This window comes from Scyliorhinus canicula, chromosome 17, assembly GCF_902713615.1.
Source record: "Scyliorhinus canicula chromosome 17, sScyCan1.1, whole genome shotgun sequence".
Classification (NCBI taxonomy): Eukaryota; Metazoa; Chordata; class Chondrichthyes; order Carcharhiniformes; family Scyliorhinidae; genus Scyliorhinus; species Scyliorhinus canicula.
Genome location: NC_052162.1, coordinates 92,858,984 through 92,874,595, shown reverse-complemented (window position 1 = coordinate 92,874,595; position 15,612 = coordinate 92,858,984). Strand labels below are relative to the sequence as shown.

At 42.4% G+C, this 15,612-nt stretch overlaps 1 protein-coding gene across 1 annotated transcript in view; it reads left to right on the top strand.

The window, feature by feature from the left end:
* LOC119951483 (sodium- and chloride-dependent neutral and basic amino acid transporter B(0+)-like) overlaps positions 1-10,923 on the top strand; it is a 68,471-nt gene extending 57,548 nt beyond the window's left edge. Inside the window, exons 10-14 of the mRNA XM_038774694.1 lie at positions 1,733-1,851; positions 4,244-4,343; positions 5,840-5,949; positions 6,058-6,228; positions 10,786-10,923. Of these exons, the coding sequence (XP_038630622.1) occupies positions 1,733-1,851; positions 4,244-4,343; positions 5,840-5,949; positions 6,058-6,228; positions 10,786-10,923 (638 nt within the window). The remainder of the gene's footprint in view (positions 1-1,732; positions 1,852-4,243; positions 4,344-5,839; positions 5,950-6,057; positions 6,229-10,785) is intronic.
* The last annotated feature ends 4,689 nt before the right edge of the window (positions 10,924-15,612 follow it).

Sequence of the window (15,612 nt, the reverse complement as noted above, 5' to 3'; positions counted from 1 at the left end):
GCTCCCTGGATCTGTGAATTTTGCTACATTGACAAAAATCTCACAGAGGTTGCTGTGGACTGCGAATAGTCATTAGTAATAGTGCAATATACTGGTGGTCAGCTCCACTTCCCTTCATTCTGAGTTTGGTTAGCACTGATTCCTCACAGCGCCAGGGACCCAAGTTCAATTCTGGCCTTGGGTGATTGTGTGGAGTTTGCACGTTCTCCCCGTGACTGCGTGGTTTCCCCTGGGTGCTCCGGTTTCCTCCCACAATCCAAAGATGTGCAGGTTAGGTGGATTGACCATGCTAAATTTTCCATTGGTATCCAAGTATGTATGGATTAGGTGGGGTTGCGGTGATAGGGCAGAGGAGTGGGCTGTGATCGGGTGCTCTTTCAGAGGGTTGGTGCAGAATTTATGGACCAAACAGACTCCTTCTGCATTGTAGGTGTCATAATATACAGCAGTATATCATGGTGCAGACACACACTGATGGACACACACAGGGACCAATCAACATGCACAAACACCGCAGCCAATCACCAGTTAGAATACACACACTATAAAGGCAGAGGGCATCACGGTTCCCACTCATTCTGGGTGTTGCCTCTCAGTGGAACAAGAACTCATCAAGTCTAGCACAGACTCACACCACGTGCTGAGAGAATCAACTAGTTCAGAAAAGGCTTAGGTCTCTAGTTTAAATTAGCATCATTTAAACCCGCAGTTCTCGTGTGTCAATTAGTTAGTAGTTAGTTAATAAAATAGAGTTGAACCTTCCTCAGTGTTGGTAGTCTATGTTCACCTCTCAAGTCTACACTAGCCAACACTTCAGTAGGAATTCTATGATTTTGCTCATTAGGGTTCAGGAGGTAAAGGACCACAGATTGGGTGAAGTGCACCCCAGCAAGAACAGTGGTTGCTGCTGCAATGAAGACGTTTAGGGAATGGCTGGGAACATTATATTCATTCTGACTTTTATTACTATCCCGACTTGGTTTTGATTTTGTTCTGTAAATGGAAGATGTTTCACGTATCTGAAATGCCCATTTCATGCTTGAGACAACAGTCACAATAAAGGCATAAATTCTGTTCCACTTTCTCGATATGGGCTACTGTTTACTCAATCCCAGCCCTCATTCCAATCTTCAATTTCCTTATCTCTATAGTACAGGGCTCACCCATTGACAGAGGGCTTTAACTCTCCAAGTAAGAGGATAAACTAAGTCTCCCAGTCATATGGAGGGCATTGCCCCTCGGATGGGCCATTGCTTGGATCATTCCCTCTTCCTGAAATTTCTCACGAGGAGATAACCTCCAATTCCTCTCTTTATCCTCCTGATTACAGCCGCTGATGTTCTGGAATAAAGGCTGAAATGCCCTGCAAGTGGGGGTGTTTGGTCCTCTCTCCACCATGACACAGCAACACTAACCTCTCAGAACTGTTCACAGGAAATGGTTTTGGAGAAAAAAATGAGAATTGAGACTCTGATGTTATCAATTTGTGAGATTATCAGATTCTTGTTCCTGGCGCAAGTACACACTAAATACTAGCCTGTCTTCAGGTTGCATTCTGCCATGTAATCCTGTAAGGGGATGATGACCTGACCAGATCCCTCCAATGCTACGCATAGAAGACACAGTCCCTGTCTTCTATGCAACGCTGGTCTGCAGGGATTTGGTCTTTCCAGTAATCTCTGGAACTGAGTAAATTATGAACTAATCACATTTAACATTTTTTTCTCAACAGAAACAATTTTCACAATTTTACTGGACCAATATCCTAAGTTCCTACAATCAAAGCGTCTTTATCTGACACTTGCTGTTTGCTTATTATTTTATTTTATTGGCCTTGAGTGTGTAACCCAGGTATGTTGTTGTCTTTCAGTAGTTTGATACATAATTCTGGTTACAATTCTTTGAATCCAGAAACCAAGACAGGACTGTGAAAGGCCGTCAGCAATTTATATAAAATCAGAGCAGTCAGCTCCATTTTCCTTCACTCTGAGCTTGGTTAATGTTTGGTCACTGAGAGCCAGGAGGTACTGGACCAGAAATTGGGTGAAATTCACATCAGAGAGTGAATTTGCTGCTGCAATGAAGATGTTTAGCAAATGGCTGCAGAAGGACTGTGTGAGTTGGTCCTGGTGTTTTTCCACTTGTTTAATATTGTTCAGTGATTTTTGTGGGACTGACTTATACTTAACCTATCTGCTGTTACTGAATACCTAGTCAGGTTAAAGAGATGGAACTTAGCTTTGTTCATACCCTCAGATTCATCAGCAGGATATTGTTTGCAAGCTTCTATTTTGGTGTGAGGAAAAATCAGTTTGACACAGTTGGTAACACTCAGAGGAGGCAGTGCTGCAATGCTATTGTCATTGGATTAGTAATCCAGAGACCCAGGATAACACGCTGTGGACCCGGGTTTGAATCCCACCATGGCAGATAATAACATTTGAATTCAATAAAAATCTGGAATTGAAAATCTGATGGTGACCATGAAACCATTGTCATTGTCGGAAAAGCCAATTTGGTTCAGTATTATCCTTACCCCGGTCAGGCCTACATATGATTGATTCTTAAATGCCCTCAGGGATGAGCAATAAATGCAGCTCCAGCCAACAATGCCCATATCCCATGAACAAATAAACTACACAATATGGGGAGAAATGGTGGTGCTGTGGTATTGTGACTGCATGAGTAATCCAGAGGCCCAGGCTGATGCACTACAGACATGGATTGGATTGGATTTGTTTATTGCCATGTGTACCGAGGTACAGTGAAAAGTATTTTTCTGCGAGCAGCTCAACAGATCATTAGAGCTCGCAGAGAGTCGCCTCGCTTCAGCGCCATCTTCTGGATGTTTGGGTTCGAATCCCACCACACCAACTATTAGAATTTAAATTCAATTAATAAAAAATGTGGGACACACAAAAAAAATAGGTTCCAGTAATGGTAATCAAAAATCTATCATAGTTGTAAAAATGAAAGCTTCTTCCCCACAGCTACAAGACTCTTCAACGATTCCCCCTTAGATTGATCTGTTCCTTGTAAGAACACTATTCATGACGCCCTATGCTGCTCTTGCTTATGTATTTGCTTTGTTTGGCACCTTGTTCCGCACTGTAACCAATCACTGTTTGTCGATGTACCATTTGTCAATGTTCTCTGTTGATTATTCTTTTTGTCTACTATATATGTACTGTGTACGTTCTCTCAGCCCCAGAAAAATACTTTTCACTGTATTTCGGTACATGTGACAATAAAACAAATCAATCAATCAACAATCAGACTGTAAAAACCCACCTGGTTCACTAATGTCCTTTAGGGAAGGAATTATGCTATATTTACCTGGTCTGGCTTACATGTGACTCCAGCAATGTGGTTGACTCTTAACTTCTCTCTGAAATGGCCGTGCACACTGTTCTGTTCAAGGGCAATTCGGCATAGGCAACAAATGCTGGCCTGCCAGTGATACCCACATCCGATGAATGAATAATTAAAGAAAAAAATTCCTCGTCGAGGTCTGGTGGCAAAATAAATCCTTGAGATTGTTGAGAAACAAACGATCAGATGCTGCAAAGTTGTGATGTTAGCAAGCCTTGCAGGGTTTAATAATGATGAATTATGTGGTCTTTCTGAGACATAAATATGTTCCAGTCTTTAAACTGGCTACTGTATTTACCCACGTAACAATGTTACCTGGGACCTCGGCGCCGTGATGCAGGAGTGCTGACCACAGTGCCACTGTGCTGCCCCCACATAACAATGTTAATGGATGAGCAGCATGGTGGCGCAGTGGGTTAGCCCTGCTGCCTCACGGCGCCGAGGTCCCAGGTTCGATCCCGGCTCTGGATCATTGCCCTTATGGAGTTTGCACATTCTCCCCGTGTTTGCGTGGGTTTCGCCCCCACAGCCCAAAGATCTGCAGGTTAGGTGGATTGGCCATGCTAAATTGCCCCTTAATTGGAAAAAAATAATTGGGTACTCACAATTTAAATAAAAACAATGTTAATGGATTATATAATTCATCTGGGCCAATTTTAAGACACAGGATGTGGGTCGGGGTGACTGTGTGTGTAAAGACCTCACACATTAACAATGACATTCCAACTGTATATATGGTGGATCAGAGTGATAGCAAAGTGATAGTATAGCCAAGATAGGATCAGTTGCTTGAACGTTGAGTAAAAGTCGTAAAGTGGTGTTTCAGACCAATTGGAAGGGCATTTTTATATGCAGCACATTTTCTTTTCAGGCTGGAATTTACTGGGTAAAGTTACTAGATCATTTCAGTGCTGGATGGGGCATTCTTGTAGCCGCACTGCTGGAAGTGATTGGTATAAGCTGGATCTATGGTAAGTTCAACAGGGAAAACACTGAAAGAAAAATATATCATTACACCTTTTAATAAGTGCTTGAATGGATCTTCAGAAGAATCAAGACAAATAAATGGCTACGTTGATGTAACTAGTCCTTCCATCAAGAAAGTAACACTTTTAATGAAGATATTGAAGAGCAGCACAGTGGCACAGTGGGTAGCATTGCTGCCTCACGGCGCCAAGGTCCCAGGTTCTATCCCAGCTCTGGGTCACTGTCCATGTGGAGTTTGCACATTATCTCCATGTTTGCCTGGATTTCACCTCCACAACCCAAGGAGTGCAGCCTAGGTGGATTTGCCATGTTAAAATTGCCCCCGAATTGGAAAAAATGAATTGGACACTCTAAATTGAAAAAAAGAAATTGACGTGTTAAGCGGATTAATAAAGTGAACGTTAAATACCATTAGACAACATTTGAATCATTACCAAAAAGCTAGACACATGAAACACAGAGACTCATTGCAGGATCTTGTTATTGTTGGAAAACCAAACTCATGACATTCTGGACAGTAAACAACTGACCCTCAATACTTCACAGTTAAAAGAGATAAGACTTTAAAAAAATATATTTTTGTACAGAACAAAGAGCAATACCAGTCTGTTTTATAACAGCTAAAGTTTCTTAAAAGGCCAGCATAGTTAGAGAGACATTAAGTCTTGAGACACATAGAAAAAAAGGTTGAGAAAAAGCCACTCCACACTATTAAAAACATTTTACTGTATTGTAAGTGTAATCTTCTTCAAATCAATATTTGTTTGAGTATCCAAATTATCTATTTAAGTGGATTTAAAAGTTGTGTGTAGATCTGAGTAGAGTCATAACTATCTTTATTTGTCAGATACAGTCTTTATTGTTATAACGTCATCTATAATTGATTCTTACAATATTCATAAACAGGTATTAAAGAGTTGTCGTGTTATACTTATATAATTATGAATCCACAGAGAGATAACAAAATACTAGAATTTCAAAGTTAGGATTCAAGTACTGATATTGGTAAACCAAACAAGAGTTTTTTGTGCTATAATATAATTGTAGATATATTCTGTCCTGACATAATTTTGGTGGCTTGAAACTCCGAGGAGAGAGGCTATTTTAATTTGTTCACCCAGTCTATGGCTAAAGATCTGACATTTCTCTTTGTTGAAACTTGAAGTAAACAATAATTTTAATTGGGTAGATTTACCTTGTATGGTGGTGGGAATTCAAGTGATGTCCTCACTTTACAAAGATTTTCTGACAATTGGTTCCAAATGCCAAAAACGAGGCAGGCGGAGTCTTCTCTGTCAATCAGTCGTGAAGTTCCATTGTTCTTGTTTAGTTTACGCTACTTGTTGTACAGGGTAAATATTACTGCAGCCACTTTCCTCTTAATTGCAGATGGGTTGTTGCTCAACATCTTCACTTCTAACTTCCCCGAAGACAGGGCAAACTAAGTGATTGTGTCTCTCTGCTTTCTTGTTGTTCACAGGGGTGAACAGATTCATCAACAACATTGAGATGATGATTGGGAAAAAGAATTGGCTCTTCTGGCTGTGGTGGAGAGTCTGTTGGGTTTTTATCTCTCCGTGTTTGCTGGGAGTAAGGAGATGTTACTTCTTTTCATGATTAATACTGAAAATAATCATTCTGCAGATACGTCTATTTCATTGCTTTCCTGATCCTGTTTTGTGCAAATATTTAATTCAGATCATCTTAATCTGGTCCTTAACAACATTCACCCCACCAACATATGGACCTGTTGAGTACCCTGTCTGGGCAACAGCATTTGGCTGGGGTATGATAACATTCTCTATATTGTGGATCCCTATTATCGCTATTGTGAGAGTTGTCCAAGCTGAGGGCTCCACCTTGTGCCTGGTAAGGAAACACTATCTTTTACAGTTCATAGGACAGAATTTCTGTGAAGTTCCCCAATCCCTTATTGTTGTTCTGGTAGAAGATCACCTGAGAAAATAGTATAGTTTTCTTCATGATTTGAATTATTTAAACACTGAAGGGCACTATTCAGCCTATCTTACTTGCTGCTTCAAAGTGCATTCATATTTACTTCCAGACCACTGTGATATTTTGTGTGCGTGTATGTGTGTGTCGGCTGTGACTTAGTTGGTAGAAATCTTTCTTGATTCAGAAAACTGTGCATTCAAGCCCCACTCCAGGACTTGATCATAAAAAGTCAAGGCTGACAATCTCATACAGAGTCCTGCACTGTTGGAGTTGTCATCTTTTGGATGTGTTATGGGCCAGGCTTTCGAGAACACCAAAGTGTATCATGGGTTCCCCTGACCCACAACTTTTAATAGATTTTGGTTATGGGGAGCACAAGGGCCCACTCTACAGGTGTGATGCAACAGAGATCTAAAGTACTTTTAAAACAAAATATGAATCCAGTTAACATTTTATAAACACACAGTAAACATCTTAGCAACTATCAACTCAAATACTCCCCCCAAAGAATACAGTACTCTATAAGTAACCCTTAATCTTTCCCAGCAACATCCGTAAGACAAATACCCTCTTCAACAAAGATAGAAGATTTTAAATTCTCTACTGAGAGCAGTTCTCACTATTAAATTAGCAAGTGATCTGAAGACTTTCTTTACATGCAGAGAGATCAAAATTACACCTTGTTTGGCTGGACGCAGCTCCAACTCTGAAAACTAAACTAAACGCACACAGTAGCTGCCAGCTCAAAAATGAAAGTAAAGCAGAGACACTACAGCTCCACTACAGCTATGACATCACTGCAGCTATTTGAAAAACACCCATTTATTAAAGGTACATTCCACTGCAGTTATTTGATAAACACTCATTTCTTAAAGGTACTCTCACATGACAGATGGGATGTTAAACTAAGGCCCTGTCTATTCTCTCAGGTGAGTGTGAAAGATACCAGGACACTATTTTGAAAGCACTTGGCTGGTTCACAAGATATGATTCCTGGAATGAAGAGCGTGTCATATGAAGAAAGGTTGAGGACTTTGGGTCTACTTATTAGAGTTTAGAAGGATGGGGGGGGGGGAATCATTGAAACTTACAGGATACTGCGAGGCCTGGATAGAGTGATAGAGTGGACGTGGAAAGGATGTTTCCACTTGTAGGAAAAACTAGAACCAGAGGGCACAATCTCAGACAAAAGGGATGATTCTTTAAAACAGAGATGAGGTGAAATTTCTTCAGCCAGAGGGTGGGGAATCTATGGAACTCATTGCAGCAGAAGGCTGTGGAGGTCAAATCTCTGAGTATCTTTAAGACAGAGATAGATAGATTCTTGATTAATAAGGGATCAGGGGTTATGGGGAAAAGGCTGGTGAATGGGGATGAGAAAAATATCAGCAATGATTGAATAGCAAAGCAGACTCGATTCGATGGGCCGAGTAGTCCAATTCTGCTCCTGTTTCTCATGTTAGAACTGAAGTAAAAGTTTAAATATTATTTTCTTTTCTTTTCTTGTAAAAGCTTTTTTTAGAAAGTAACCAAGCTCTATTTGGTGCAGCACAGTAGCATTGTGGATAGCACAATCGCTTAACAGCTCCAGGATCCCAGGTTCGATTCCGGCCTAGGTCACTGTCTGTGCGGAGTCTGCACATCCTCCCCGTGTGTGCGTGGGTTTCCTCCGGGTGCTCCGGTTTCCTCCCACAGTCCAAAGATGTTCAGGTTAGGTGGATTGGCCATGATAAATTGCCCTTAGTGTCCAAAATTGCACTTAGTGTTGGGTGGGGTTACTGGGTTATGGGGATAGGGTGGAGGTGTTAACCTTGGGTAGGGTGCTCTTTCCAGGAGCCGGTGCAGACTCGATGGGCCGAATGGCCTCCTTCTGCACTGTAAATTCTATGATTCTATGTCTTATATATCACTCCGGGAATGAATCAATCATTCCACATCTCATTAAAACTTAAAAATATTATGGCACCTGGTCCTGTTGAGAGCTGACCAGGCATCCATAATAATGCAGAAATGAGGGGTGCACAGTGGTCAGCACTGCTGCCTCACAGTCCCAGGGACCTAGGTTTGATTCTGACCTTGGGTGACTGTGTAGAGTTTGTACCTTCTCCCCGTGTCTGCGTGGATTTTCTCTGGGTGCTCGAGTTTCCTCCCACAGTCCAAACATGTCCAGGTTAAGGGGATTGGCCATGCTCAATTACCCCATAGTATCTAAAAATGTGTTGATTGGGTTGTGATGATAGGACCAGAGAGTGAGCCTAGGTAGGGTGCTCTCTTTGGAAGGTTGGTGCAGACTCAATGAGTGAAATCATAGAATTTACAGTGCAGAAGGAGGCCATTCGGCCCATTGAGTCTGCACCGGCTCTTGGAAAGAGCACCGTACCCAAGCCCACACCACCCTATCCCCATAACCCAGTAACGCTACTCAACCAATACTAAGGGCAATTTTGGACACGAAGGGCAATTTAGCATGGCCAATCCACCTAACCTACACATCTTTGGACTGTGGGAGGAAACCGGAGCACACACAGGGAGAACGTGCAGACTCCACACAGACAGTGACCCAGCTGGGAATCGAACCTGGGACCCTGGAGCTGTGAAGCAATTGTGCTAACCATTATGCTACCGTGCTGCCCAAATGGCCTCCTTCTTCACTGTAGGGAATCTATGGACTCCATGAGGAGAAATGTTTTCTCTCAGAGGGCTCGTGAGCCTGTGGAGTCAAAGGGTATAGGGATTGCAGGAAAGTACAATTGGGACTACATTCATATCAACAATTATCTTATCAGATGGTTGAGCAGGCTCAAGGGGCCAAACAGCCGACTCCTGCATATGCCCATGTATTCATGTCTGCACTCTTTTATAACCACTAAATATTTTCAATCCTCTCGTGTACTTATAATAATCTTTCAAGCTATTAAATAAACCTTGCTCCTGATATTTATACATTATTTACATAGAACAGTACAGCACAGAACAGGCCCTTCGGCCCTCGATGTTGTGCCGAGCAATGATCACCCTACTCAAACCCACGTATCCACCCTGTACCCGTAACCCAAAAACGCCCCCCCTTAACCTTACTTTTTTAGGACACTACGGGCAATTTAGCATGGCCAATCCACCTAACCCGCACATCTTTGGACTGTGGGAGGAAACCGGAGCACCCGGAGGAAACCCACGCACACACGGGGAGGACGTGCAGACTCCGCACAGACAGTGACCCACCCGGGAATCGAACCTGGGACCCTGGAGCTGTGAAGCATTTATGCTAACCACCATGCTACCGTGCTGCCCCAATTTGTTTTATGATAACTTGTAATTTCCTTTGTCATCCAGTATGATCTATCTTTACCTTTCAAGGAAATGTCATATACACACAAGTAACAGTTAACCTTGTGTAAAAGTCAATACCTTACTTATTGCCCAAAACTCTGGTCTCAAAAACATGACTTTACCTGAGTCAATACGTTATGTTTAGTTTTTGTCTGAACTCTTTCTCCTGAATGACCTCTCTGCTTCACTACTTGATAAGCCTACCGGCTGAATTTTCATGTCTGTGGGGTCAACTTAAAGCAAGACAACTTGAAGTCTGCTGGTTAATTTAGGTTAGATTGTAACTATTTACTCCCAGGATTGAACAAATTTACCACAAATTGGTGCTCTAGCGGGAGCGAAGTGCAATCCCAGAATAGTCAGCATGTATAGGATTCCCTCAAAGCTGCCAAATCATTTGTCCGTGGTGAGTTTTTCACTTTCACACCAGTTATTTTCTTCTGCTGGATTTGAAGAAATTGAGCCTTCTGTTCTTCTCAGTCAAATCTTCAAAACCGTGCTGTCAGCCTGCCACCATGTAATGCTCTTCATCTCTTTGTCACAAAGGTACCAATCATACAAAATGAGTAGTGGAAGATTAACTGAGATTCTTTATTTGAAGATAAGTCTACATACAGATAGGTTTAACTGGGCGATTATAGATAGTACATCTCTCCTGCTGCTTCCAGCCTTGCCTACAAATCTATCCCGTACTATCCCATACCACTATCTAGATAGTAATAATTGACCGCAATATAAGATATGGAACTTTAAAGGTGCATGCACCTCTTTTTACAGCAATCTGAACTTTCTCTACAACTTGACTTCCTTGTTGGGACAAACTTCAGAGGAATCTGTTTTGGATCAAGAGTTCTTTTCTGAGGGCAGCACGGTGGTGCAGTGAGTTAGCCCTGCTGCCTCACGGCGCCGAGGTCATAGGTTCGTACTTGGATCTGGGGCACTCTCCATGTGGAGTTTGCACATTCTCCCTGTGTTTGCGTGGGTTTCACCCCCACAACCCAAAGATGTGCAGGGTAGATGGATTGGCCACGTTAAATTGCCCCTTAAATTGGAAAAAATGAATTTGGTGCTCTCAAATTAAAACAAAAAAGTTATTTTCTAATTGGAAGTTAATGATGGATTTTGCTCTTCCTTTCACAGAAAATTTCTGCCGCTTGCAAATCAGCTCCAGATTGGGGTCCATACTTGAAACAACACAGAGGGGAAAGATACAGAAACAGGCCAGCTTCTACAGAAAGCTCAAACTGTGGGCAACTTTTTACTTTCTCAGAGATGTAGACATTTCAGGGAAACATTATGCTCAATGTGTAAATAATGGCCCTTAAAATCCATCACCGTTCTGGAGTATTCCCACCATAACGTCAATAAAAATTCACTGGAGAGTCAGCAACTCAGTATGGAACCTCAGATGTTTCTGGCCTTTTTGATGTTTTCCCTCTGCAATGTTAGGGATGGAGTCTCCATGTGTACTAAATACTGACAACGACTGAGAAATGGATGGAGTTTGTAGTGGGATCCTTAATTATCAAACTTTCTGAATCTTGGGCCTCCAGTGGGACATAGGGTCTGGTTGTCAGCAGCATTGTGCATTGATCATCAGTGTAAGTGGGATTTACCAAGGCAAACATTAGGAGGCCTGGACCCCAGGAGAAGATCAGAAGCTTTTTAAAAAATTATTCAATATTGGCCCTGTAAGAGAGCTGCTGGAGTAACATTTTGTTTTTTCCAATGAGCAACCTTCATCCCTAATATGTCCACCTCATGAAGTCTATACAAAACTTCCCCCCTTAGAATTAAGGTGCCTTTTCTTGGCATTAATGGAGTCAGCGTCAAAAATCCTGATGGGGCAGATTCCCACATTTGTGCTGGGATATGCACTGCCTTCTTGTTGACTTTCTGGGTTAATCATTTTCAAATTGAACAATTTGTAATTGTAAAGCAACCGCTACATTTCTAACAATGAATTCAGAGACAAGATCAGGAGAATGCTGGAAGTGAAAATTTTTCCAAGTGACCCCTTTAGTTTCTCTTCAAAAACATCCCATGTATGAAATGATTAAGAAAGGATCCTGTTGATTTAAACAAACACTATCAGCCATTATTTCTCACTGTGATGTTTCCAGATTGTGTGTTCTTCACTGGTGTTTGTGGCTATATAATATTTCACTGACCCCGGAGAGTCTTGTCCACTTTTTCAACAGTTTCACTGCGGCAGGTACCTCAACCCAGCAGCAATTCCAAAGCCATTAGGATCACATGTACGAGAGTGGAAGCATCATTCTAACTGAAGCCAATGCCGCTCAAATGAGGAATTGCAGGAAAGGAGTGAGATATTGTATTGTTCCATTTAACTGCTCACATCCTCGTCTCCCAATGATGGAGACAGTTTTTGCGGGTTACCTGGTCATTTTTAAAAAATGTGTTCATTGGATGTAGGCATCACTGGCTGAGTCAGCATTTATTGCCCATTTCGTTGCCCTTGAACTGGGTGGCTTGTTAGTCCATTTCAGAGGGCATTTAAGAGTCAACCACATTGCTGGAGTCACATGTAGGCCAGATCAGGATGGCAGAATTCCTTCCCAATGTACTAGATGGGTTTTTAATGACAATTGACAATGGTTTCAAGGTCATTATTAGACATGATTAGACTTTTAATTGTAATGTTTTTCTTGAATTCAAATTTCACCATCTGTCCTGGTGGGATTCGAACCTGGGTGGGAGTTTGGCTCAAGTTAGAATCAGAGCTTGATGGGAAATGGAATGAGAGTTTGGTCAATTTAAAATCAGAGCTTGATGGGAAATGGAATGTCAAGTTTGTGTAATATGTGTACGTGCCTTGTTAGATGAATTACTTATGTGTTCGGCTTGGTATGGCCTTGACGCGATCGTAACTGTCTGTGGGAACCTGTGAACTGTCTGGGAACGAAACGCAACTGTGGGATGGGGTACTCCTTCCTTGATTAAAAAAAATTGCTATGAGATGCAGCTAATGAGCTAATTGTGTGGCTAATGATTGAAAGAAATAATTATATGAAGGAGGGGTTTGAGGGGTTTTACAAGTATATAGTTAACTGTAACTAAGAGACAATTGCCTTTCACTTGCTGTAACTCTGAAGTTACACTTGGGTAGCCCCGCGGTAAATAAAAGGTACTTTGAAGTTATCTGGTGTTCGACTGATGATTACCTTCAGACTATATCTGTTGGGGTTTTACCCGATGTATGGGCAGTGCATTTTATAACCGCCATTTGTTTGGGCAGCATCAGGGCCTGTAACAAGTGAGAAACTAATGCCTTGTGGGAAATTTGTTTGCCGGCGGATGTCAAAGATTCTCTATTTTTTTCCTTATACTTGGCCAAAGTCATGCGTGACTCCAAAGGCATCTCTAGAGTCTGTATAAATATTCACCCTTAAATCCCTTCCGAGGACACAGGCGCGAATTAGGGCAAATAACTCGGCTTGTTGGGCTGAGAACGGGGTTTCAAAGGCTACCTCCAAGGTTTTCCCGTCCTGATTTACTATTGCATATCCTGATAACCATTTCCCCTTTTCACCGATGGATCTGTCCTGGTGGGATTTGAACCTGGGTACCCAGAGGATTACCCTGGATCTCTGTTTTACTAATCTAGTGACAACACCATTGTGCCACCGCCTCACCCACTGTCACTGAACCCTTTTTGAGAAATATAACACAACAAGGATTCTCGGCTCATGGAGAGACAGGACCTCCCTCTCCACACCTGCTCTGTTTCAAAGAGATCACCTTTCAGCCTCCTGACCTCCTGCCAATTTACTCAGTGTCCTATCGTGGGACCCTATTATCCCAGACAACAATCTAGTGAAAAGCCTCCAACCCAAATAAATAAGAAAGCCAAAACTGCATACAGCACTCCAGATATTGTCTCACCAAAGTGTTATGGACCAGGGTTTAGAGAACTCCAAAGTGTATCACGGAGTTCACCTGACCCACAACTTTGAATAGATTGTGGTTACGGGGAGCACACGGCCACACTTTGCAGGTGGGATGCATCAGAAATCTGGAGTACTTTTAAATTAAAACAATGTTTATTTATGAAACCAGTTAACACTTTATAAACCCACAGTAAACATCTTAACAACTATCAACACCAATAAATCTCCTAAAGAATACAGTACTCTCTAAATAACTCTTGATCTTTTCTTGCAACAGCCATAAGACAAATATAATCCTTTTTACGGAAAGACATCAGGTTTAACTTCACTACTGAGAACTGTAATCACTTTGAAATCACTAAATGAACATTCATAAGCTTGCAGAGATTCGTACGCATCTTGCTGTGACTGCAGCTTCTCCAAATTAAAAACAAAACTAAACACACACTGTAGCTGCAAGCCCAAAGTGAAAGTAAAAGCAGACAGACAGCCCAGCTCCACACACTCTGACATCGCTGATAAACACCCATTTCTTAAAGGTACTCTAACATGACAAAAGTCCGAAATGATTGGAACAAAATGTGCCAATTCAGTTACTCCAATTCCATTGCACTAAATCCCAATGTGCCATTTCCCTTTCTAATCACTTGTTGTGCCTGTACGCTAACGTTGGGTTCCTTGTACAATTACACCCATATCCTCTGAAAATCAACAGGTTTCATGTCCATTAAAAATATTCTATTTTTACTGTATATGTCTCCACAGTATGCTCCACATTGTTACCCACTCATTTAGCTTGATATTGTTTTGTGGCCTCTTTGTGTCCTCCTCACAGCTTGATTCACACTTTGTATCATCAGAAAACTTAAGATATAATACTCTTGATCTCTTCATCAAAGTCATTAATATTGATGGTAAAGAGCTAAGGCCCCAATACTGATCCTTCTGGCACTCCACTAGTCACAGCGTGCCAACTGCAAATTGTCCTGTTTATCCTTGCTCTTTGCTTCCTGTCCATTAATCAATCTTATATCTATGATAACATATGACCCTCAAATCCATGCATTCCTACCTTTTATATCAAACTTTTGTGCCTATTTACCAAATGCATTTTGGAAACCCAGGTATTTAGCATTCACTAGTTTCTATCCTAATAGTTACATTCTCAAAAACGGCGAACAAATTTATTAAACATGCCCTTTCTCAAACCAAATTGCCTTTGTTGACCATACTCTGGTTAAATTTTACACTCGCTACCGGCAGATTTTCAGGTGGTGCGGGTGATATTGAAGGGACGGTATTCCCTTCGGGTTGCTTCCCACCAAGACCTCGCAATGATTTTATGCTGGAGGGGGCAAGGCCTTGGACGGAAGTTGGCTCTCGTCCCAATTAATGCCCTAAAGTGGCCAATTATTGGCCCTTTTAAGGGCCATTTCCCACAATGTCTCAATATGTAGGCTGGCGGAAGGATTCAACTTTTATGGGGGAAGCCCAGGAAATAAGAGATTTCCACCTCGGGCGGGAAGCAGGGGAAGGGGTGGCATCTCCATCATAAGCCCCCTCCTGAAGTCGAGTGGCAACCGGATCTCCGTTCCCCCCTGACTGCCTTTCCCTTGAGACCCTGATTGCCCACTTCATGCCAGCAACCCCCCCTCCCACCCCACCAGGCCCTCCTTTACCCTGCAACTCCTCGAACCCCTTGACCTTACCAGGGCCTCTGCTCCTCAGCATTGGGCTCCGAAGTCCTCCTGAGTTTCCTGCACCGTCCATTTGCAGCGTTGCCCATTGTTGGTGGTGGTGGTGGTGGTCGCCGCTGGTCAGTTAGGTTGGATGGCTTCTTCCTGAGTGAGGGGGAGGGAGGGAGGGGGTTCCGCCTGAAAGGCAGTTCCGTTCATTCGTGCGTGGAAATGGCGGTGGAATGGTCAGTGTCAGTGGAGATGCGATCCCTCCCCCGCCTCTTCGACAAGTCAAAGGCCGTCACGGGGACATTCCAGACCAACGGTTTTACCGCACGAGGCGCAGAGAGCCACGCGCGAGGATTATGATGTGGCGGCGA